This window comes from Schistocerca cancellata, chromosome 1 (genome assembly GCF_023864275.1).
Source record: "Schistocerca cancellata isolate TAMUIC-IGC-003103 chromosome 1, iqSchCanc2.1, whole genome shotgun sequence".
In the NCBI taxonomy this organism is placed as follows: Eukaryota; Metazoa; Arthropoda; class Insecta; order Orthoptera; family Acrididae; genus Schistocerca; species Schistocerca cancellata.
The window spans coordinates 297,627,279-297,652,028 of NC_064626.1; the positions used below are offsets into that span (position 1 = coordinate 297,627,279).

The following is a 24,750-nucleotide window of genomic DNA, read 5'->3' on the forward strand; positions in this document are numbered from 1 at the left end:
ACTGAAAATGCTATATTCTCTTTTCTCTGTGAGGTTTTGGACGGATTAAATAAAAGGTTGCAAACGCTAGGTGTTTTCTTTGATTTAACGAAGGCTTTTGACTATGTTGACCACAAAATGTTACTGCAGAAGTTGGACCATTATGGAGCAAGGGGAGTAGCTTACAATTGGTTCGCCTCTTACCTTAAGAACAGAAAGCAGAAGGTAATTCTCCGCAATATTGAGAGTGGTAGTGATGTTCAGTCCCAATGGGGCACTGTTAAGTGGGGCGTTCCCCATGGATCGGTGCTGGGGCCACTGCTGTTTCTTATTTATATAAATGATATGCCTTGTAGTATTACAGGTGATTCAAAAATATTTCTGTTTGCTGATGACACCAGCTTGATAGTGAAGGATCTTGTGTGTAATATTGAAACAGTATCAAATAACGTAGTTCATGAAATAAATTCGTGGCTTGTGGAAAATAATTTGATGCTAAATCACAGTAAGACTCAGTTTTTACGGTTTCTAACACACAATTCAATAAGAACCGATATTTTGATCCGACAGAATGGGCATATTATAAGCGAGACGGAACAGTTCAAGTTCCTAGGAGTTCGGATAGATAGTAAGCTGTTGTGGAAAGCCCATGTTCAGGATCTTGTTCAGAAACTAAATGCTGCTTTATTTACCATTAGAACAGTATCTGAAATAAGTGACACTTCAACACGAAAAGTAGTCTACTTCGCATATTTCCATACTCTTATGTCGTATGGTATTATTTTTTGGGGTAATTCTTCTGATTCAAAAAGGGTATTTTTGGCTCAAAAACGGGCTGTTCGAGCTATATGTGGTGTAAGTTCGAGAACCTCTTGTCGACCCCTATTCAATAGTCTGGGAATTCTGACATTGCCCTCACAGTATATATTTTCTTTAATGTCGTTTGTTGTTAGCAATATTAGCCTATTCCCAAGAGTTAGCAGCTTTCACTCAGCTAATACTAAGCAGAAATCCAATCTGCATGTGGAATGCACTTCCTTGACTCTTGTGCAGAAAGGAGTGCAGTATTCTGCTGCATCCATTTTCAATAAGCTACCACAAGAACTCAAAAATCTTAGCAGTACCCCAAACACTTTTAAGTCTAATCTGAAGAGTTTCCTCATGGCTCACTCCTTCTATTCTGTCGAGGAGCTCCAGAAAGAGCTAAAAAATTAAGCAAATTCCAGTGTTACATTGTTGATTTTCTTTATTTAAATTTACGACTTGTCACCTGAATATATTTTTTTTTATATTTCATTTTATCTGTTTCTAATATCGTGTTATAATTTCATGTATTGACTCGTTCCATGACCATGGAGACTTCTCCTTAATTTGCTCCTACGGAACAATAAATAAATAAATAAATAAATAAAAATCGGAAACACGATGGCAACCCATGAAGTGGCGCTACACCACCTCTCCTTGGAAGAAAAAGTAAAGCCGCACCCTTAGCCGTCTTATAGTCATGGTGACCGGCTTCTGGGACTCTGAAGGGGTTATTCCGTCTGATGTCCTCCCTCAGAGTGCAACTATTAACTGTGTGTATTGTGTCGACCGGTAGAGTGTACCATGCGGGTATACAACATATGGTATATTGGAAACCTGAATAAAACCAACCTGCTTTCAGATAAAAAGCGTTGTATTATTACTGAACGCCCTTCGTACATCTTCATAGCTATCTGCAATTCTCACTTAAGTGTCTGGAAGAGGCTTCATCGAATAACAAAAAAATGGTTCAAATGGCTCTGAGCACTATGGGACTTAACTTCTGTGGTCATCAGCCCCCTAGAACTTAGAGCTACTTAAACCTAACTAACCTAAGCACATCACACACATCCATGCCCGATGCAGGATTCGAACCTGCGACCGTAGCAGTCCCGCGGTTCCGGACTGCGCGTCTAGAACCACTAGACCACCGCGGCCGGCTCATCGAATAACATTCAGATTATTTCTCTACCGTTCCACTCTGTAACACTGCATGGTAAAAATGAACACTTAATCTTTACATACGACCTATTATTACTCTTCATATATTACGGTGATTATTTCTCCCCATGTAGCTTGGCAGCGATAAAAAATTGTCACATTCAGAGGAGAAAGATGGTGATTGAAATTTCATGAAAAGATCTCGTCACAATGAAGACTGCTTTTGTTTTAATGATTGCCATCCAAACTGGTTTTTCATATCCTGTTTAGCGATAATACAAAATGACTTGCCCTTGGAAATGGAAATGCCGTGTTCCTAGGGCCTCTCGTCGGGTAGACCTTACGCCTGGTGCAAGTCTTTCGAGCTGACGCCACTTCGGCCACTTGCGTGTCGATGGGGATGAAATGATGACGATAAGGACAACACAACAACCAGTCCCTAAGCGGAGAAAAGATCCGACCCAGCCGGGAATCGAGCCCGGGCCGTGAGGTATGACATTCCGTCGCGCAGACTTTTTTTTTTTTTTTTTTTTTTTTTTTTTTTTTTTTTTTTTTTTTTTTTTTTTTGCATCTGAGCTACTAGGGGCGGACAGTTGCGCTTCATTCGTGTGATGACCTCACACTTTTCCTTACTCAGAGACAAATGCCACTTTTCGCACCATACCGATATCGTGTCTAAGTCATTTTGTAATTGATTTATTGGACAAAAACTGTTAAAACAAATACTCCAGAAAAAACATTTCACGTTGTCACATCCCAGTGCAAATCTATGACGCAACCATCTGTGTGGCGTGATTATAATTATGTATTATTTATATTTTAGGACAACTAATCAATAAAAAATGCACCAAATGTTCTAATGAAAACATGAAAGCCGTCTGACGATGAATTGTAATGGTGCGAGCCGGTTATGGTACCTTTACAATAAAGGAACTTAAAATAAATCTGTGGCTGGTTACTGTCTCAACACCATCAACATATAGAATCAATCTGAGACCCTTTGTCGACAGCGCTCAATAATTCGTGCAAATAAAGAGATAGTTGTGTTTCACAAGAACTACATTTTCTGGATTCGTACTGCATGTCAATGGACCGCTATGTTAGAGCCAATTCATAATTGTCGAACACTGTATATGCTCCAGAATTCTACTGTAAGTCGACGTCAGTGATACGGGTCTGTAACTCATCGTATTATTCCTATTTCCTTTCTTGATTACTAGTGTGACATCTGCAACTTCCCAGTCTTTTGATACGGATCTTTCATCAAGCAGGCAGTTGTATATGGTTTCTAAGTGTGGGGCTATTGTAAGAGCAAACTCTAAGAGGAGCCTTATTGGTATGCTACCTGAACGGAACGACTTGCCTTTATTGAATGCTTTAAGGTGGCGATTTAGTCGGCCGCGGTGGCCGAGCGGTTCTTGGCGCTTCAGTGCGGAACCGCACGACTGCTACGGTCGCAGGTTCGAACCCTGCCTCGGGCATGGATGTGTGTGATGTCCTTAGGTTAGGTACGTTTAAGTAGTTCTAAGCTCTATGGGACTGATGACCTCAAATGTTAAGTCCCATAGTGCTCACAGCCATTTGAACCATTTTTTTGCTTTAAGGTGTTTCGCTATAGTACACCGAGGATATGTATTTCTAACTTATTCGTTTTGACAAGTGTTCTCGATTCGAATTCTGGAATCGAATTCTGCAATTTTTACTCCTTCTGTGGTGAAGGAATTTCAGAAAACTGTGTACAACTTAGCTTTCGCGGCGCAGTCATCGGTTACATTACCATTGGAATCGTAGAGTAAAGGTATAGATTGTGTCTTGCCGCTGATGCATTTTACACACAACGAGAATATATTTGGATTCTCTGTCAGATTTCGAGACACAGTTTCATTGTGTTAAAAACAACTCGTATAAAGTCCGGCGAAGGTTAGAGCTTCAGTAAAACATCGCCAATGTTGAGATTTTGTGTCCCCGTATATTTGACGTGCTTTCTTCGATGCTTCTATAACATTTTTCTGACCTGTATTGTGTACCGTGGGGGATCGACACCAATCTTTTACTAGTTTATTTAGTATAAAAATTCTCAACTGCCTCAGACATTCCTTCCGTTTAAACCACATCTCGTCTACACTTATATAGTTAGTTGGGCAGGAGTGGAGGTTGTCTCTTAGGAGGGCGTCAAGCGAATTTTTGTCTGCTTTTTTAAATAGATATAATTCACATTTACTTTTGGTGAATTTGGGTACTGTAGTGGTCAGTCTCACTCCAACAGTTTTGTGGTTCCTCACCTCTCTGTCCGTCAAGATGCTGCCTACTTCGTCAGGTTTATTCGTTGCTAAGAGGTCAAGTGTGATTTCCCAAACATTTACTCTTCGAGTCGGCTCCTGAATTAATCGTTCAAAATAAATTTTCTGTGAAAGCATTCAGTACGATTTCAGACGACGTTTTATATCTTCTGCCGACTTTAACATGTATTTTCACCAACATATGGACGGTATATTGAAGTTGTCAGTAACTATAATTGTATGAAATGAGACTCAAGTTTTCATTGAACTGTTCAGCAACCGTATCATCTGAGTCGGGGGGGGGGGGGGGTAAAAGAAACTAATTATTAAAAAAAAATGGCTCTGAGCACTATGGGACTTAACATCTATGGTCATCAGTCCCCTAGAACTTAGAACTACTTAAACCTAACTAACCTAAGGACAGCACACAACACCCAGCCATCACGAGGCAGAGAAAATCCCTGACCCCGCGGGGAATCGAACCCGGGAACCCGGGCGTGGGAAGCGAGAATGCTACCGCTCGACCACGAGATGCGGGCAAACCAATTATTAGTTTCTTCTGGTTGTTAAGTATAACTCCTACCCATACTAACTCATAGGGACTATCTAATTTCGATACAAGATAAACTACTTCTAACAGAATCAATGACGCCGTCACCAACTGTATTTAATCTATCCTTTCTTAACACTGTTAGGTCCTGTGTAAAAATTCCGGATGAACATACCTCCAGCTTCAACAAGCTTTCGTTACCTGTAACCTTTTGTGCTACAGTGCTTTCTATTAGCGCTTGGAGCTCTTGTTCTTTCCCATCACAGCTACGACAGTTTACAATTACAGTACTGATTGTTGCTATTTCCACCCTCTTCCTATGTTCGTCCTCCTCCCTTCGAATCTGAAGCCCTTCCTGCACTTTCCCAAGACCATTTAACATAAAAAAACCGCCCTGTCCATTCCACAAACATTCTGCTACCCGTGTAGCCGCTTGTACGTGTATAGGACATCTGACCCCATCGCACTAAGGCGCAAGTCCATAAATTTGCAACTTACACGGTCGCAGAATTGTCTGGACCTCTGATTCAGACCCTCCATTCGACTCTGTACTGAAGATCCGCAATCGGTCCTCTCGACGATCTGCATTCATCTCTCCAGCAAGACTGGCAGTCTTTACCACTTCAGCTAGCCGCCCGAAACCAGAGAGAATCTTTTCCGACTGTAGTGCAGAAACGAGGTCTGGAAAGGACCAGTTAGAGTCAATGTTCAAAATTAGAAAAAAATCCGAATTTGGAGAGGCCAAAATAGAGACAAACACAAAAATATGACAAGTCAGCGAATTTTCTTAGTTCAGCGCAGCCAGTGACAAGAAAGAATTAACATAAATATAATCCGAACGAAGAAAGCCTCTAGACCGAAGCAAACGCTGCCGTAAAATCCTACTGACTAGTACTCAAAGAAAATGCTATCCCAAAACAAATGTTCAAGTCCAGACAGGACAGACCCAAGTTTAAGTTTCCTGTGTGATGAAAACGTCCGGTGTGTCGCAAAATAAGACAATGTCCAGAATTCTGATAATTATACATACATAAACCCTAAAACGAAGTTTTGCGTCATCATTGAAGCGGCTCCTAAGTGAGTTTCCGATTGAAGCAATACAAAAGCATTCGGCGCCTGGCGCAGCAAGACCACTCGGAGTCGATTCGCTGTTCAAGACCCACGAGCCGGCCTAAGTACAACACTCACCGCCAGGGTACAAAAAATGTTCAAATGTGTGTGAAATCTTATGAGACTTAACTGCTAAGGTCATTAGTCACTAAGCTTACACACTATTTAACCTAAATTATCCTAAGGACAAACACACACACACCCATGCCCGAGGGAGGATTCGAACCTCCGCCGGGACCAGCCGCACAGCCAGGGTACACCCGGTCATGCTTCCTGTCACGTGACCAGCGTAGGAAAGAAATCCATGGGGCTAGCGACCTCTGCTGGCGTTTCAGTCGCCGTCTGGTGGCCATTTGTAGCGTGGAATCTCTCAAGCGTCGGCTGTAAGAAAGCTGACTGCCCGCGTATCTTCTGAATAATGTGTGTTGCTGGCAGCATAGGTGTAGGCCTCCGACACAGCGGGTTTGATGCAACTCTCCATGCTAATCTACCGCGTGAAAGTCTCTTCATCTCTGCATCATTGCTGCAAACTATAACAATTTGAGCCTGCTTGCTGTATTCAAATCTTGGTTCCGTCTACAAATTTTATCTAACACACTTCCCTTCTTTATAAAATTGTCTGTTTTTGGATTCCTCAGGATTTGTCCTGTCAGCTTGTCCCTTCTTTTAGTCAAATTGTGCATAACTTTCTGTTTTCGCCAATTCGTTTCAGTACCTCCTCCTTAGTTATTCAATCTAGTCGTGTAATCGTCACCGTTCTTTTGTAGCATCATATTTCAGAAGCTTTTACTCTATCCGTGAATGGTTTATCGTTTACATTTGACTTCTGTACAAGGCTGCACTCCAAATATAATTAGAAAATACTGCATAAGATTTAAATTTACATTCAGTGTTTTAACAAATTTCTCTTTTTCAGAAATGCTTTTCTTACTACTGTAGGTCTGAATTTTATATTCTCTCTACTTTGGTCATCGTCAGTCATTTAGCTACCCAAAAAGCAAAAGTCATTGACTGGCTTCAGTGCCTCATTTTTTTAATCTAATGCCCAAAGCACTGCCTGATGTTATTCGTTTGGATTTCATTTACTTTGCTTTTATATTGTTGACGTTTTCATATACCCTGTTTTCAAGATATTGTCCATTAGGTTCAAATATTCTAAGTCCTTTTCCGCCTCTAGTAGAATAAGAGTGGTATCAGCAAACCTCAAAAATTTTATTTCTTCTCCGTGAACGTGAATTCCCCCTCCAAATTTATCCTTGGTTTCCTTCATAGCTGCAGCCCTGTCGCACTTCCTTCTCAGCTACTGTTTTCCTTCCGTGTCGTCCCCTGAGCCCTGTAACTCCAGTCTTGTCTTAAAAGTTGTACATAATCTTTCGCTTCCTGTATTTTACCCTTGGTTTCTTCAGAGTTTCGAAGTGTGTATTCCAGTGAACAACGTCCAAAGCAATCTCTAAATCCCTAAATTCTATAAATGTTGGTTTGTCTTTCTTCAACCAACATAATATGATAAATTGTAGGATCAGTATTACCTCGTATGTTCGTACATTTTTCAGGAACCCAAATTTATCCTCTATGAGTTCAGCATCTACCAGCTTTTCCAATCTTCTGTAAATAATTCGTCTTAGTTATTTAACAACCACGACTTATTAAAATGGTAGTTCAGTAATATTTACAACTGTCAGCATCTATAGTTTTTGAATTGGAATTATTACATTCTTCTTAAAGTCTGAGGGTATTTCATCTGCCTCATACATCTTGCAGACCAAATGGAAATATTTTTTGTGGCTGATTCACTAAAACATATCAATAATTCAGAAAGAATGTCGTCTGCTTCAAAAACATTTTTTCGACGTATGGCCTCCAGTATTCTATCAGTTTCTTCCCACAATATCAAATATTCCGTCTTGTCTGAAGTTACTTGCTCATTTGTTTCCATAATACTTTCTTCAAGTTGATTGCATAAAAGCCTTTCACGTTTCAGCTTTCCCATTTTTTGCTTAGTTCTGGCTTGCCATCTGAGCTCCAGATACTCATAATACAACTGCTTCTCTTGCCTCTAAGAGTCTCTTTCTTTTTCTTGTACTCTGCGTCTATCTGTTCCCTAACCACGTGTGTTTCTGCAGCCTTGCATTTTCCTCTAGTCGCTCCAGCTTTGCCATTTAGCACCTATTTTCATCTCGTGTTGCAAAAGTCTATATTCCCTCTTCATTTGCTGCACTTTTTTATTTTCTTCTTTCGTCAGTTAAATTCAGATTTTCATGTGCTATCCAAGGAATTCTAATGCATCTGCTCATTTTCCTATCTGATCCTATGCTGCCATTACTATTCCATCCTTCAAAGTACCCATCCGTCTTTCCATTCCGTTTCTTTCCTCTGTTTCCATCAATCGTTGTCTAATTCTTTGTTTCAAGCTCTGAACAACCCATCTCCTTAATTTCCTACTTTTCTGCAATATCAGTTTTAATCTGCAGTTCATAACCAATAATTTATGGTCAGAATTCGCATCTGCTTCCGGAAATGTTTTCGGTTTACATAATCAGTCTGTAAACTTTCTGTGTCTCGGAGTATCTTCCATGCATACGATCTTGCTCTTGAGATCTGTTACTGAACAATAAACAATAAAAAATCAGCAAAAAGCTAACAGTATTACGAAAGAGGGTGAGCATCAGTACTATATTCAACGTTTCAAATAACGTGTAATAGCCCACATATCTACGTTCTTTGTTATATTCGACTACCATCGTCGCACGAGACGCTTCTGTACGCATATTGTTACCACAGTAACACATAAAACGGAAGGAAGGTTGGGTTTAATGTCCCGTCGACATCGAGGACATTAGAGACGGAGCACTAGCTTGGATTGGGTCAAGGACGGGGAAAGGAATCGGCCGTGATCTTTCAAAGGAACCATACTGGCATTTGCCTGGAGCGATTTAGGGAAATTACGGAAAACTTATGTTTGGATGGACGGACGCCGGGGTGAACCTGATGCGAGTCCAGTATGCTAACGACACTGTGCCATCCCGCTCGTTGGAAAAACACATATAAACACGCGAAGCCGCACTTGATTAAAAATGGGACGTGGAGCAGATGAGTTTCAGCGAAACAGTTAGCCAAACAACAACACTGTTTACCCGAAAAATCCGATAATTGAAGAAACGTTAGTTCAGTTTAATGGATGCACATAATCAAGCGGCGAATTATTGGGAAAAACACGTTTATGAGACGGACTGAAATTGCGACCTGGCCGCTTCTGATACACCTGTCTCTGCACGATACTGCTCTGTAAAAATACAGTACCATTATACGGTTCCAAAGGATTTATGAAAACGCGATGTAAAACAAACCATCGGCTTATCGAATGCCCATAAAAGAGAAGGTTCTATTACGCGAACATGTACACTGAGTGAGATAAAAAGTGAACCACCTAGGAGGGAAGGACGGAACGAAATGAAACTTCACGGGTTGAGAGGGTATGTAATGTCATTTCATTGATTACAAAACCGAGTCAAATTCGCAAAGAAGTTGGCAGTATGAATCAGCTAGCCTAGATGCATGTGGCGGTTCAGTTGGGAAGGGTGCCATAATGTCGTTGTACGCTCTCGTGAGGCGACCTGTCCAACAACTGTTGAACAGATCCTTGATATATCGTGGATAATGGCAGTGGGACAGATTTGACGTCCGAGCTGGTCACACAAGTGTTCTGTTGGCGACGAATCTGGGGATCCACAAGGATATCTCAACATCGCACACAGTGTCCTGTTGAATAATTGCACCAAGATGTTGTCCTGTGGCAACACATCAAGACGCAAGTTGAAAAATGGCACCAAGATGTTGTCCCGTGAGAGATAACACATGAAGAGGCAAGGTGTCCTTGATGACGTACATTTGTGCCATCAAAGTTACGTTAACCACTACTTCCCACGAAATGAAGCTATATCCGATGACTCCCAATACAGTGATGCCAGGAGCGGTACTCCTGTGTTTCTCCAAAACATTGGAGCTCGTCACCATACCCGCCGACTACGATCATCTGGAATTAGCGCAGAACCACAGTTTATCGTAGAAAACAGTGCGACGCCACTCATCAGTAGGCAAACTTCCCCGTCAAGACACCACAGTTTGGTGTTAACAGCAACCTGCCCGTGGAACGGCAGTTTTCTAGTGCAGCTGCTGCTGGTCTCGGACCACTGGTGCGAGACGAAACAGAATGCTGGCAGGAGTCCATCATTCGGAATCTCGGACAGCAGGCGCCGACGTCAGTGATTACGATGCGCTTGGCACACAATACGGCGATCCTGCCTTATGGTGGTCAGAGATAGTAGACCGGAACCTTGGCGACGATGTGCCAGACCTCAGGTTCGCACGCAGTCCAATGTCGAACGACTGTCACATCCAATTGCCCAAAAAAATCTGAATTTTGCACGAGTCGACCAACCGACTACATGAGACCCACAGTTAAGACCATTGAACCTTCTTAGGTGCTTATAACGCTGTCTTACACAAGTTCGCGGCATCTCCGTGTCCTTTACAGTGGTCTCTACATGATCCGCTCCTTGTATACGCCATCGTGCCTGGAAACAACAATCAACGCCAATAACAATAATGCACTCTGGTGACATTGTGCTTGTCATAGAGAAAGGCAACTCTAATCATTTACATACCCATCGATTTTGTGTAAGGTAACGAAGATGCTCTGACATCCGAATATGACTCCAAGGTCCTCCAGTTTTTTTGTCAGGCAGTGTACGTTAGTGGAATCAAGTTATGTTCGCTAATGCGAGTGGCAATCCTCAGAGTCGCCTTAGATGCTCCTGACTTGTTCGTGTTGTTTGGACGATGGTTTATTCAACGTCTATATCTATACTCTCAAAGCCACTATACAGCCCATGGTAGTGATTACTCGCCTTGTACCAACTGTTACGGTTCCCTTTCTTCTGATCCCTACGGGAGTGATACATTATAGGTTGTCGTATATTCCTAGATTTCTCACTTAAGTGAGTAAGCTTCCAAGGGATAGTTTTCCACAGTCCGCAAATTACTGGAGTGCGTGACAACCTTTGGATTCTTGTCTATGGAGAAACACAAAAATAATTAATTTAGGGAACGGCAGTTGCAAGAAGCCACAGAAACGATTCATCACACTTTGGGGATCGTCGAAAGAGTGCCACAGACCGTAGTTCGAGGAATTCATGCGGGTCTAGAAGGAAGAGAACAACATCAATGAGGTTAATGGCATTGTGAACTACTGTTACGATCTGAGAATCGCAAATACATAAATACAACCATACAATGTTCTTATGAAAACAGTTAAATGAAGAAATATTTGTAGTGTGTGTGTGTGTGTGTGTGTGTGTGTGTGTGTGTGTTTATGCACGCTCACGTATGTAAGGTAACTGTTTGCATTGTCTGCATGTGGAATCGCGTATTACAATTTCATAATTAAAGTAAGATTATACATATTTTTATCTACACCCAGCGAATCATTGTACAGTACGTGGCGTAGGGTAATTTCTGTCATGAATTAATATTTCTTTCCATCACACTCATGGAGGAATGAATGCTTGGACGTCTTTATGCAACCCTACTGCAATCTTCACAAACTGCTTGAGCTCTATATTAAGGGAGTGCAGATTATTTTAGGTTTCCATCTCGGAAACTTATTCATGGAAATTCTGCAAGTGTGTTTTTGTGAGATACACAGCACCTTTATTCTACATCTTCGTAACCCCCCCCCCCCCCCCCATTTCAGTTATCTGCAACTGGGATTGTGCCTGATTCACGTCACTACACATTGTCACTCCCGAGTATCTGTATGACCCGAATGTCTCTGATGGTGAACCGTTAAAGGAGTAGTGAAACTCTACCACCTTTTTACGTTTACTGGAGTGCCAAAATCTACATTCTTCTGTATTAAGCACAAATGCTAATCTTCTCACCAAGCTAGTATTCAATTTTAATCCAACTGTTCACTACCTGATCAAAAGTATCCGGACACCACTAGTGGACGTTGATACGGTATGTGTCCATCCCTTCCCTTTGTGATGGCTTGAGCTCGGCTGGGGACACTTTCACTGAGATGTCTGAATGGCTGTGGAGGAATTTCAACCCATTCTTCGTCAAGAGCCGAAACTCGAGAAGGTAGTGATTTTGGACGTTGGGATCTGCTGTTAAGTAGAATTTCTACTAATTGAAACCATTGGGGTCAGGTAGGGACTCTGGGCAGGCTAGTACATGTCAGGAATGTAAGAGTCAACAAAACATTGCCTCACAGATGCTGCTTTATGACAGCAGGAGCTGCCAGTGTAGACTCAGCGGAGAAGCGCCTTTGAGGATGTCCAGCGCAGTCCTGGACGAAACGTCAGGAACAGAAGAGTATATGCCGCTCTCGGACGTCCGACAGGTCAGTAGGCTAGCCTGAGCGGAGGAACACCTCTGAGGATGTCCAGCACAGTCCTGGACGAAACGTCAGAAACAGAAGAGTTTCTGGGACCACGATGTCACGTCCCGAAAGGTTTACCAGTAACTACACACGTTTCCAGGATACGTTCTCCAGGCATTCGACCAACCCAAATCCTTCCATCGGAATGCCATAGGATGTAGCGAGATTCGCCACTCCGTGTCACTCGTTTAGTCATCCATCGTCCGGTGGCATCGCTCTTTAAAGCTTCTCAAGCGCCCCATAGGACTGACTGCAGAAATGCGTGGCTTATGAAGAGCTGCTCGACATTTGTGTGCATTTCTATTTAACTCCCTACGCGTAGTCGTTGTGCTAGCTGGATTATTAGTAGCGCTTTAGAATTCACTAATGTCTGTTACTAAAGGTACATCCAATGGCTATTCCATGTTCGTAGTCACTGAGGTCATCTGACCGACACGTTATGCTGTTACTGCATCTCTACTAACAGCACAATACTTCCGACATCCTTTTATACGGACAGTTTCGTCTCTCGTGACATATAGTGGTCAATGCCGCATTACGTAGGAGGGTCCGGATACATTAACATCTGATAGTACACGTTTGTTATGTTACTGAATGAACATCGTATCTGTATATTCGTATGGCTCCCCGGACATTATATTCTGGTGCACCATACATTAGTGCATAATTGCAAGTTCCCGGTACGAGCAATGGTCTATATTCAGCAACCAATCATGAACTGTAATAGCTGGTAAACTTCACAGTGGACACGTCACAAGATTTTTTGTATTGTGGTGCCATCAACATTGCTTCGGCGGGCAGTTGTACGTTACAGCTGATAAGCAGTTTAAAAACGCATGCCCCACATTCATTGCTCATTCAAGACTTTATATCTGCTGAAATACTTGTTACCTCCTATTGGCTCCCGATTTAAAAATAATGAGCCTAGAGTCTTCTTCCGGCTGCGTAATTTTGACCCTTATGGTTTGGAACGCACTGTACAGCAACTTCTGCTAATATAATTTCTTAACAGGTTCTGTTACCTGTCAACAATCATAGTTTATTTATTTATTAAAGTGTGCCCTTAGAATAAAAGGAAGGATGTTGTTGTTTTTGTCTTCAGTCCAGAGACTGGTTTGATGCAGCTCTCCATGCTTCTCTATCCTGTGGAAGGTTCCTCATCACCCAGTTTCTACTGCAACCCACATCCTTCTGAATATGCTTAGTGTAGTCATATCTTGGTCTCCCTCTACGAATTTTACTCTCTACGCTGCCCCTCAGTACTAAATTGGTGATCCCTTGATGCCTCAAAACATGTCCTACCAACCGATCACTTCTTCTAGTCAAGTTGTGCGACAAATTTCTCTTCTCCCCAATTCTATTCAGTACATCCTCATTAGTTATGTGATCTACCCATCTAACCTTCAGCATTCTTCTGTAGCATCACACGTCGAAAGCTTGTATTCTCTTCTTGTCTAAACTACACTCCTGGAAACTGAAATAAGAACACCGTGAATTCATTGTCCCAGGAAGGGGAAACTTTATTGACACATTCCTGGGGTCAGATACATCACATGATCACACTGACAGAACCACAGGCACATAGACACAGGCAACAGAGCATGCACAATGTCGGCACTAGTACAGTGTATATCCACATTTCGCAGCAATGCAGGCTGCTATTCTCCCATGGAGACGATCGTAGAGATGCTGGATGTAGTCCTGTGGAACGGCTTGCCATGCCATTTCCACCTGGCGCCTCAGTTGGACCAGCGTTCGTGCTGGACGTGCAGACCGCGTGAGACGACGCTTCATCCAGTCCCAAAAATGCTCAATGGGGGACAGATCCGGAGATCTTGCTGGCCAGGGTAGTTGACTTACACCTCCTAGAGCACGTTGGGTGGCACGGGAAACATGCGGACGTGCATTGCCCTGTTGGAACAGCAAGTTCCCTTGCCGGTCTAGGAATGGTAGAACGATGGGTTCGATGACGGTTTGGATGTACCGTGCACTATTCAGTGTCCCCTCGACGATCACCAGTGGTGTACGGCCAGTGTAGGAGATCGCTCCCCACACCATGATGCCGGGTGTTGGCCCTGTGTGCCTCGGTCGTATGCAGTCCTGATTGTGGCGCTCACCTGCACGGCGCCAAACACGCATACGACCATCATTGGCACCAAGGCAGAAGCGACTCTCATCGCTGAAGACGATACGTCTCCATTCGTCCCTCCATTCACGCCTGTCGCGACACCACTGGAGGCGGGCTGCACGATGTTGGGGCGTGAGCGGAAGACGGCCTAACGGTGTGCGGGACCGTAGCCCAGCTTCATGGAGACGGTTGCGAATGGTCCTCGCCGATACCCCAGGAGCAACAGTGTCCCTAATTTGCTGGGAAGTGGCGGTGCGGTCCCCTACGGCACTGCGTAGGATCCTACGGTCTTGGCGTGCATCCGTGCGTCGCTGCGGTCCGGTCCCAGGTCGACGGGCACGTGCACCTTCCGCCGACCACTGGCGACAACATCGATGTACTGTGGAGACCTCACGCCCCACGTGTTGAGCAATTCGGCGGTACGTCCACCCGGCCTCCCGCATGCCCACTATACGCCCTCGCTCAAAGTCCGTCAACTGCACATACGGTTCACGTCCACGCTGTCGCGGCATGCTACCAGTGTTAAAGACTGCGATGGAGCTCCGTATGCCACGGCAAACTGGCTGACACTGACGGCGGCGGTGCACAAATGCTGCGCAGCTAGCGCCATTCGACGGCCAACACCGCGGTTCCTGGTGTGTCCGCTGTGCCGTGCGTGTGATCATTGCTTGTACAGCCCTCTCGCAGTGTCCGGAGCAAGTATGGTGGGTCTGACACACCGGTGTCAATGTGTTTTTTTTCCATTTCCAGGAGTGTATTTATTGTCCATGTTTCACTTCCATACATGGCTACAGTCCATACAAATACTTCCAGAAACGACTACCTGACACTTACATCTATTCTCGATGTTAACAAATTTCTCTTCTTCAGAAACGCTTGCCATTGACAGTTTACATTTTATATCCTCTATACTTCGACCATCATCAGTTATTTTGCTCCCCAAATAGCAAAACGCATCTACTACATTAAGTTTCTCATTTCCTAATCTAATTCCCTCGGCATCACCCGATTTAATTCAGGGATGATACGTAGGTGAATATTTTCCTTTAAGGCTTATATACATGTCTGAATTATTTACAAGGACTGGTGCACAAGAACTACAAAACAAATAAGTGAAATGAAAAGCAGAAAAAATACGGAGCATGACGTTTGTAAATTAAAAAAATATGCTTTACTGATGAACCGAATCATTCTGTGGCTAACTATTAACATGCTGCCAAGTAAGGAAAAAACTATAAAATTATTACCCATCATATTATCAAATTTAGAGGAGAATTTAGATTGCAGTGTCTTTTTCCACAAACGCGTGCGCTCATGTTGTACATCAGGAACTGAACCGTCATATCAAGTTGACCAAATCATTTGCTAGCTCGCCGAAGTGTTGCCGTGTGTGCTGCATCTACTCAGTAGTAAAATACTGCGCGTGCCTGACAAGCGCAGCAGGACACTCACGTTGACAATTTGAAAGTTTTTACCCTAGCAGAGAGATGACGTTGTTGTCAATGAAAAGCTGCTTTTATTTTCGTCATTTTTTATGCTAAGAAACAGTTCACAGATCATGTTAGCCACTAAAACAATAGCCGGCCGAAGTGGCCGTGCGGTTCTGGGCGCTACAGTCTGGAGCCGAGAGACCGCTACGGTCGCAGGTTCGAATCCTGCCTCGGGCGTGGATGTGTGTGATGTCCTTAGGTTAGTTAGGTTTAATTAGTTCTAAGTTCTAGGCGACTAATGACCTCAGAAGTTGAGTCGCATAGTGCTTAGAGCCATTTGAACCATTTTGAACCACTAAAACAATAACAAACAGAGATGTATACCGTAATCTAAGTAATAAGCTACACGAATACACTGTATACTATTATTTGTGATTGTTGTCACTGACAATACCTACCACGTTTTACAAAGCACATCCCACCACACACGCGCCAACGCAGTAAATAAACGATTCTCAAACTGTATACAGATACCAGAACACAAACAAAAGGTGACCGAAAAACACACAGCAATAGTTGGCATACAGTGAACATACAACCAGTACACAGTCAAAATGAAGTGTTCAAGTGCAATGGACCTGAAATCGGAGAAAATCGGACATTTGTGTGTATACGGGACAACTAAATACAACTCCAGGACGACATATACGGAATAATAACTTCAGACAACCGTTGGAAGAAACACATAGTAATTTAACTTGTGGAACTTGCGCTACAAAACGTCTTTATATAACAATAAGTGAATAAGAACAATCTGGACACATCAGCCGGCCGCAGTGGCCGAGCGTTTCTAGGCGCTTCAGTCTGGAACCGCGCGACCGCTGCGGTCGCAGGTTCGAATCCTGCCTCGGGCATGGATGTGTGTGATGTCCTTAGGTTAGTTAGGTTTAAGTAGTTCTAAGTTCTAGGGGCTGATGACCTCAGATGTTAAGTCCCATAGTGCTCAGAGCCATTTGAACCATTTTTGACACATCACAAAATGCAGCTATTAATGTACATAAAACACACATTCCAGAGCACTGAAAATGCTTCAAAAATAAAAATGGGTTGAAACGCTTACGGCACAAAACCCAGCCTTTCATTAAGTTACGTGACGGAACATAACTCCAGGAATAATTATAGTACGCTGATAAATACTGCGCAATAACGTAAGTCAAGTTTCAACTTCATGAGAACACGCCGGCTTTTACGGCGCTTTGAAATAGTTATTTTGTGTGTATTTCATTGAAATTTAGATGGAACCTTCACGTGTCTTTATTGTGAATAGTTAAGAAATGACTAGCCATGTTTTACAAATAATCTATTTGAAGGATATCCACAATACTCCAGCCACAGACTTATTCGAAGAATTAATCGCGAGAAAATTTCGTGCAATTTGCACCCCGGATTTCGTGTTTGACGCTGATCACTTTGCAACCACATTGCCGACAGTCCTCAACGGATTTGTTGCTCAGATGACATCCAACGACTAGTCCGCGCTGGAAGTGACTGAACTCTCCTGTGGTCAATTTCGCGTTACATTGCGGATGATATTTTTGATCAGATAGTGTATATGACAGCCGAAACGTCGGCGTAAATTCTAGGACTGGAACGTGTTCTCTATAGCGAGTCATTCACGTGTCAAATAAATACTAATGGTGCTATCACTCTCTCCTGGTTCAAATGGTTCTGAGCACTAAGGAACTTAACATCTGAGGTCATCAGTTCGCTAGAACTTAGAACTACTTAAACCTAACTAACCTAAGGACATCACACACATCCATGCCCGAGGCAGGATTCGAACCTGCGACCGTAGCGGTCGCACGGCTCCAGACTGAAGCGCCTAGAACCGCTCAGCCACATCGGCCGGCTCACTCTCTCCTGGTCCACACTAAATATCACTTGCGTGTCTTCAGATGACTGTATACAGAATAATGTGTTGCATTCTGTCTGGTAAGAAATTTTCAGTTAAACCGAAAGCCTGGTTAGATATCCCACTCAGACGTATTTCCTGTTGTAGGCTTCAGTGTTGTGTTCAATAGAAGGTGTTGTGGAAGCTCAAAGAGGACTGATTGTGAAAACGGTAATTTGAGTTTCACATGATAGTCACCTTCGGAAATTATTCGGGTCTCTGCGTGAGGAAAATAAATTTGTTTCAGGTAAGCAGCTGTGGATGCACAAATAATCTTCTTCTCAGTAACCCAAATTGTCAAACGTAAAACATCATAAGAACAAGATAGTGCACCGTTATGCTAAAAACATGAATTGCAAAGACGTGAATTGAGTTCCGACTGATTCGTATGCGACCCTCATAATGTAATTTTCTTGTAGAGACCTTAAAAAATCTGTTCGGTACAGTCGTTTGACTATACGAAATGGTTACTACAAGAGACCACCAGAGAAATTTGCTCTGTATAATAATCAGTGCAGATGCAAAGTAATGCAAATGTCTGCCTGACACTCTGTGAATGTGTTCTCATATACTTTTCAGCATGCCCGCGTACGTGTCAAAGTGATACGACAACCATTCTGCGTAAACGATTGTTAGATGTCAAAAAATTGAAGATGACTCCGAACACGGAGCGAGTTAAAGAAACAGTGCATTGCACTTATCAAGTATACTTACGCAGATCAGTCGTAAAGATTTAGTTATATAAGTAATTTGCGCTACGACTAGCACGTCAGCATAATTTCCTATACCGATATATCTCTGCTTTGCTAGAGAGCCGTTGCGTCTCGCTTTCCTCCTACTGGAAACCCAGGAAATTTTCTAGTCTTGAACTCTGAGCCCTCGTGGGAATAGCATCAGTGTCTCGCCAGCACAGTCTAGCGGTGCACACCTAACTATAAGCGTCCGCAGCTCGTGTTCGAGTGGCTAGCGCTGCTGCTCTAGAACATGGCGTCCCGGGTTCGATTCCCGGCCGGGTTGGGGATTTTCTCTGCACAGGGACCCAGTGTTTGCGTTGTCCTCATCATTTCATCATCATTCGTGATAATGGCTAGATTGGACTGCGTAAAAAATTAGAGTGTGAAAAATTGGGACTTTGTACGGGCGCTGATGACCGCGTAGTTGAGCGCCCCACAAACCAAACATCATCATCATCATAACCCCAAGCGTTTATGCTGAATGAATTTCCAGCAGTAAGACGTCTATAACTGTAAACTGTATACCTGTCTTCACCGCGCCTCCTCCCTCTTCTTCCCATCAACTCGTCGTCATCTCGACTATGTGTATGATGTATTCTGAGTCGCACTTTTAGTGATGTCTGATTCTCTAACAAGGTCTGAAACAGGAGAGTGCAATGAAACGCGTAGGCCTTCCGCTGTTCGGTACCAGTTACAAAGGTTGAATAACCTGCAGCGAAAAACATCATTAACAACTGACAGCATCTCCGAAGCCCTGCTTGCAAATTCGGGGCTAAATTCAGATCAAGGACAGTCGAAATACGTTTATGCGGAATTAAGACTTAAAAGTTTGTTCCGATGGATCAAGCACGCACTGCATTTGGTCTCCAAGGCTATGTGTTTCTACTAATCGTTTTTGTCCTGTTGCAGGATGCACTCACCAGTCTGAGGAAGAACCTGCAGAACAAGTGGGACTTCATAACGATGCAAGCTGAAGAACAGGTAAATCAATCGCTTGTCGCTTAGGGAATAGTGATGTAGATTAAAAAAATACATTTTCTCATAACTTTCAGAGTTTCAGAAATACTGGAAAAAGCGGATGAAATATAGAATTACTTACTACATCAGCAGAAAATACTGACTACCGTTTCACCATTTGAGCTCTTTACTAAACAACTCTTGCACAACATGATCACTTCACAGAAACATAACGGCTGTCGCAAAACAAATGATGTTTCTGGATATGGGGATAGCAAATCCCGTACGCGTGGCTGCCCCCGTCGGAGGTTCGAGTCCACCCTCGGACATGGGTGTGTGTGACGTCCTTAGCGTAAGTTACGTTAAGGTAGATTAATTAGTGTGTAAGCCTAGGGACCGATGACCTTAAAAGTTCGGTCCCATAGTTCTTACCACAAATTTTGAAAATTCTAAAATCCCGTAACTGTGGTCTGAACTTGGTAGCGTGATTCGTGTGCCGTAGTAACGGCTGTTGTACCTGGGAATAACACAGTTCAATCCTTGTCCGTAGCTGCGTCTACACTCGGCACAGGTGACTACCATCAGAACGCAAAGCGCGTTCCGTATCGAAGTCTCCAGTATAATAGGCTGTAAGCATGGAAACAAAGCCAAATCAGGTAAACAGCCAATCGTAACACAGACTAGCTGACGTCGGCACATGTCACCGTCCTAAGATGTGACAGACGCAAGAGTTTAATTCGTGCTGCATTAGTCGTATAGTAGGTTCTCAATTTGCTCACTGTGTTGGGTTCTCCATCTCGCAAGAAAGTGGCCTGAGTGCGAAACTGAAATCTTCTATTGAAATTTAAAACGGCGCAGAAATGATTTACTTCAAAAAATGTCTTCAAAGTATCAACTTTCAACTTAATTAAGACCTCAGGCTACGCTACAGACCAGTATGTCACCACCAAACTTCATTCCGTAAACCAACAAAACCAATGTTATTTTAAATAAATGTTCACAATTTTCTAGTGCGCCGTCAGAAAAATGCTCGTCGTGTGACTAGGGCCTCCCGTCGGGTAGGCCGTTCGCCGGGTGCCAGTCTTTCGATTTGACGCCGCTTCGGCAACTTGCGCGTCGATAAATGCTCGTGTGATGTCCCATCTCCAGTGCCGTGGTTGGGTAATACATGCAAACCTAGCTAGCGCCATGTTGAAGTAGGTATTTGTGGAACTCAAGTGCTTTACTTGATGATATTCGTATTTAAACTTCCGTACTACGAAAGCATGCTGTTTCGTTGGAGCGGCACATTAAAGAACTCTAAAAGAATGTGGTTATGTTGTGCAAAAGTGTCGAGAAATGTGACGCCCATCGTAACATACCGATGATCAATAAAATACTAAATTTATAGGCTTAATTGTATTACAATCTATACGCTAACATTTTTATTTATTTATTTGTTTATTTTAGTCTAATTTCTCGATAACAGTATTGGACAATTACAGATCTAATAAATATCATATGTAAATCATCATGACAGTCTTATCGGTATGTTTTTTTCCTGCACTAAATATAAATCTAAGTTTATAATTTTATTGTATTACTTTTTTGTATCTGTTTTTTCCTATCACTGGGCCTCGTAACACTACAGTGGCTGCCATCACGGTACCCTCCATACAGTTTTCTTATGGTATTTTTTTCACAGTAGAGCGTCCCTTTCCCGACACAGAAATCGGCCATTGGATTTCTTTCCAACTGACGTAACTGATTTTAACTGTATCTAAGTCACCTTCTATCATAAGTTCTATTGCAAAGACTATGGCTACAATTACATATGTTGCTATTAGTATTACAACAACTTATACTACTTTTACTACAACAAAAATTATAGTAGGCCCTATAACTATAGCAGTCACCTTTATTATGCTTCAGCAACAACCATTACTAAAACATTTGCAACTGATACTAATACTACACTCTAGCTATTGTTTCTGTTGGTTATGTTTTGGTCACTCACCGTCAGAAAAGTAAGATATTGCCTCGTTAGTTAGCTACACTGGTGTACAAAATTGAAGCAACAAACCGCTATTTCTCCGTACTGCGTCTAATTCACGATATAATCATACAAGCTGTGAATAGATGTTCTGCATGAATGGTGGAATTTCGGTCAACGGAACACCACGGCAACGATGACGTGAGGGCACCTATCAAACGGAGTAGTGTGCATCTTCATATTTTCGCGGCCCAAATACTGATCCATAAAATTTCTGGCGTGCAGCCGCATAAATTTGACTTCATCTTCTAATATTTCGACTGAATACCGTCCAGCCATCTTCAGAGTGAGCCGAGGTTACTGACGCTCCAGCACTTGCTCCGTCCTTATAAAACCATGGACCGCACCACTGCGCATGCGGCAGATACACAAGGCGCCAGAGACGTTAATCGGCGGCAAAGACGTATGGCATATGCATGGAAATAGATCTATAGCTGCGCAGTCGATCCACATAGTGATATCGATGTATCACTGCGAGCTGCACCGTCGCGACGTCTTTGTGATTTTATTACAGAAATTGACGGATTCTGAGATTTGCCCAAGCTGAAGCCGCTATCTCTATTTATTAAATTCGTCGCCAAGCGAATTTCAGTTGCTTCCTTCACCGCGGAGGATGAAGTCGAGGCTAAAATTTCGACGTTATCGTACACCATAGAGTGCCCAGTATCAATACAGTGCTCGGCCACCGCATATTTATTATGTTGTAAGAGCCGGGTGTACCTGCGGTGCTCTGTGCATCTCTCCTGGATAGTACGTGTCGTCTGTCCGACGTATGAACGGCCGCACTCACAGGGGATCTTGTAAACCCCAGGCTTCCGAAGCACCAAATCATCTTTAACGGTACCCAGGAGTGCTGCTGTATTTGGTGGTGGGCGAAACATCACTTTCACTTCATGCTTACTGAGGACATTATGTAACTTCATAGTGTTCGCTTGGCTTATCGAAGTTATTTCGTGCGGATTATCAAACTACAGTAAGAAGCAATTTTATGCTAACAATGCGAGAACAGAAACGGCCGAAGGCTGCCGCGCCGCGATTACAGATCTAACGGCGGCTGACATCAAGGCGCCCAGTAGCGTGTGGCAGGTGGAAGCTGTAGGGCGAGACTCTCGTGCATAAACCGCAAGGATCTTGGAGGGTTTTGCTGCTATTAGTGGAAAACGGTGCAGATTCTCTTTGAGATGCAATCAGAATGACACCTTTGGCAGATAGTCGAAATGCGGTTTAATAGGTTAAAGGAAGGAATGGTCAGAAAGCTGCGGTTTAGTGTCTACACTGCATGAAGTTTACCACGAGGCCAGGAACAGACACAGCATTGTAGTATCACGATCGGGCAACAACACTTCAGCTTCCTACAGCCTTGGCAGATCCTGCAGATGGCCAGACTTAAGAGTTCTGAGGGACGGCCAGTTTTATTGGCGCCGTAAGTGAATGTCTCCCTGCGGCGGCTGGCCGGCGTCCAGGTCTTATGTCTAAGTGTTTATGTGGATACGTTAGAGACCTGGATTTTTCCACAAGTGACAAAAATGCCGAAGTACGTTTCACGTGTCAGAGTCATTTCTAGACGTATGAGGGACCCCACATCACTCCAACTGCACACACTCGACACCATTACAGAGCCCCGTCCAGCTTGTACAGTCCCCTGCTCACCTGCACGGTCCATTGATTTAAAAGGTTCTCTACACCCCGTACACGTCCTTCCGCTCGATACAATTAGAAACGAGACTCGTCCGACCAGGGAACATGTTCCCTGTCATCGACAGCCCAATGTCGGTGTTGACGAGCCCAGGCGAGGCGTAAAAGTTTGTGCCGTGCAGTCGTCGAGGGTACAGGAATGGGCCTTCGGCTCCGAAAGGCAGTATCGACGATGTTTCGTTGAATGGGTCGCACACCGACACTTGCTGATGGCACAGCATTGAAATCTGCAACAATTTGCGGAAGGGTTGCACTTCTGTCACGTTGAACGATTGAGTTCAGTCGTCGTTGGTCCCATTCTTGCAGGATCTTTTCCCGGCCGCAGCGATGTCGGAGATTTGATGTTTTACCGGATTCCTGATATTCGCGATACACTCGTGAAATGCTCGTACGGAAGAATCCCCACTTCACCGCTACCTCAGAGATGCCGTGTCCCATTTCTCGTGCGCCGACTATAACACCACGTTCAAACTCACTTAAATCTTGATAACCGGCCACTGTAGCAGCAATAACCGATCTGACAACTGCTTGTTGTCCTATATAGGCGTTGCCTACCGCAGTGCCGTATTCAGCCTTGTTGCGTATCTCTGTATTTGAATACGCATGTCTATACCAGTTTCTTTGCCGTTTCAGTGTGTATTCACAGGCACTTGACAATGGTGATAAATTCCAAAATACTCTGTCTGAATAAAGATTAGTTAGTTATACGCAGCTATTTGGTGCCTCTTTCTAATAATAATTAGACCGCGGATTTTAGGTAAAAACCTATTTTGTTCCTGAGTTCCTATTTGCATAAAATTTTGTATTTATGCGTTTCATGACTATTTACACTTAATAGCGTTAATTCTATAGGACCTAAAAAAGTCCATTTCGACGTTAGTGCCTATTTTTGCCTATTTCGGCTTTAATATCCTAAAAACTGCCTATTTCATTATATAAGACAGTGGCTTCAAATTTTTCCACACTATACAACAGATGGAAAAAAAATATTTTCTGCCCAGCGTGCAGCAAGGTGGCTAGTTGATATGCGCTCATGCTTCGTATTTGCCTAACACTTCGGTCTTTTTTTATTTTTTTATATCGCTATCCCTATTAATACCAAATACTCTTTATAGGTGTTTTATTATTCATATGTAAAAAATAGATCACGGATCTTTAGGTTAAACTGAAGCAAATTCCTTTAATCAATAAATCTGGTGAATCCTCTGACAGAAACAAGGTCGGCAGTGATTTGTGTCATGCACTTGTGGCAGCAAACATCCCCTTTCGGAAACTAAAAACCCTATTTTCAGAGGTTTTCTTGAGAAGTACTGCCATCAGTCTATTCCTGCAGAGTAAACTTTACGCAAGAATTATGTGGATTCAGCTTACAATGCTGCATTGCACAGAATCCGAGGAGATGTTGGAGAAACTTGTATATGGATTTCTATGGATGAAACTACTGACAGTCTTGGCCGTTATATTGCAAACCTGATTATTGGCAAGCTAGATCCAGATG

The 24,750-nt window shown here is 43.1% G+C and overlaps 1 protein-coding gene across 1 annotated transcript in view; it reads left to right on the top strand.

Moving 5' to 3' along the window:
• LOC126171413 (regulator of G-protein signaling 11) overlaps positions 1-24,750 on the top strand; it is a 189,723-nt gene that overhangs the window by 67,735 nt on the left and 97,238 nt on the right. The window contains exon 6 of the mRNA XM_049920801.1: positions 19,478-19,549. Coding sequence (XP_049776758.1) covers positions 19,478-19,549 — 72 coding nt within the window. The remainder of the gene's footprint in view (positions 1-19,477; positions 19,550-24,750) is intronic.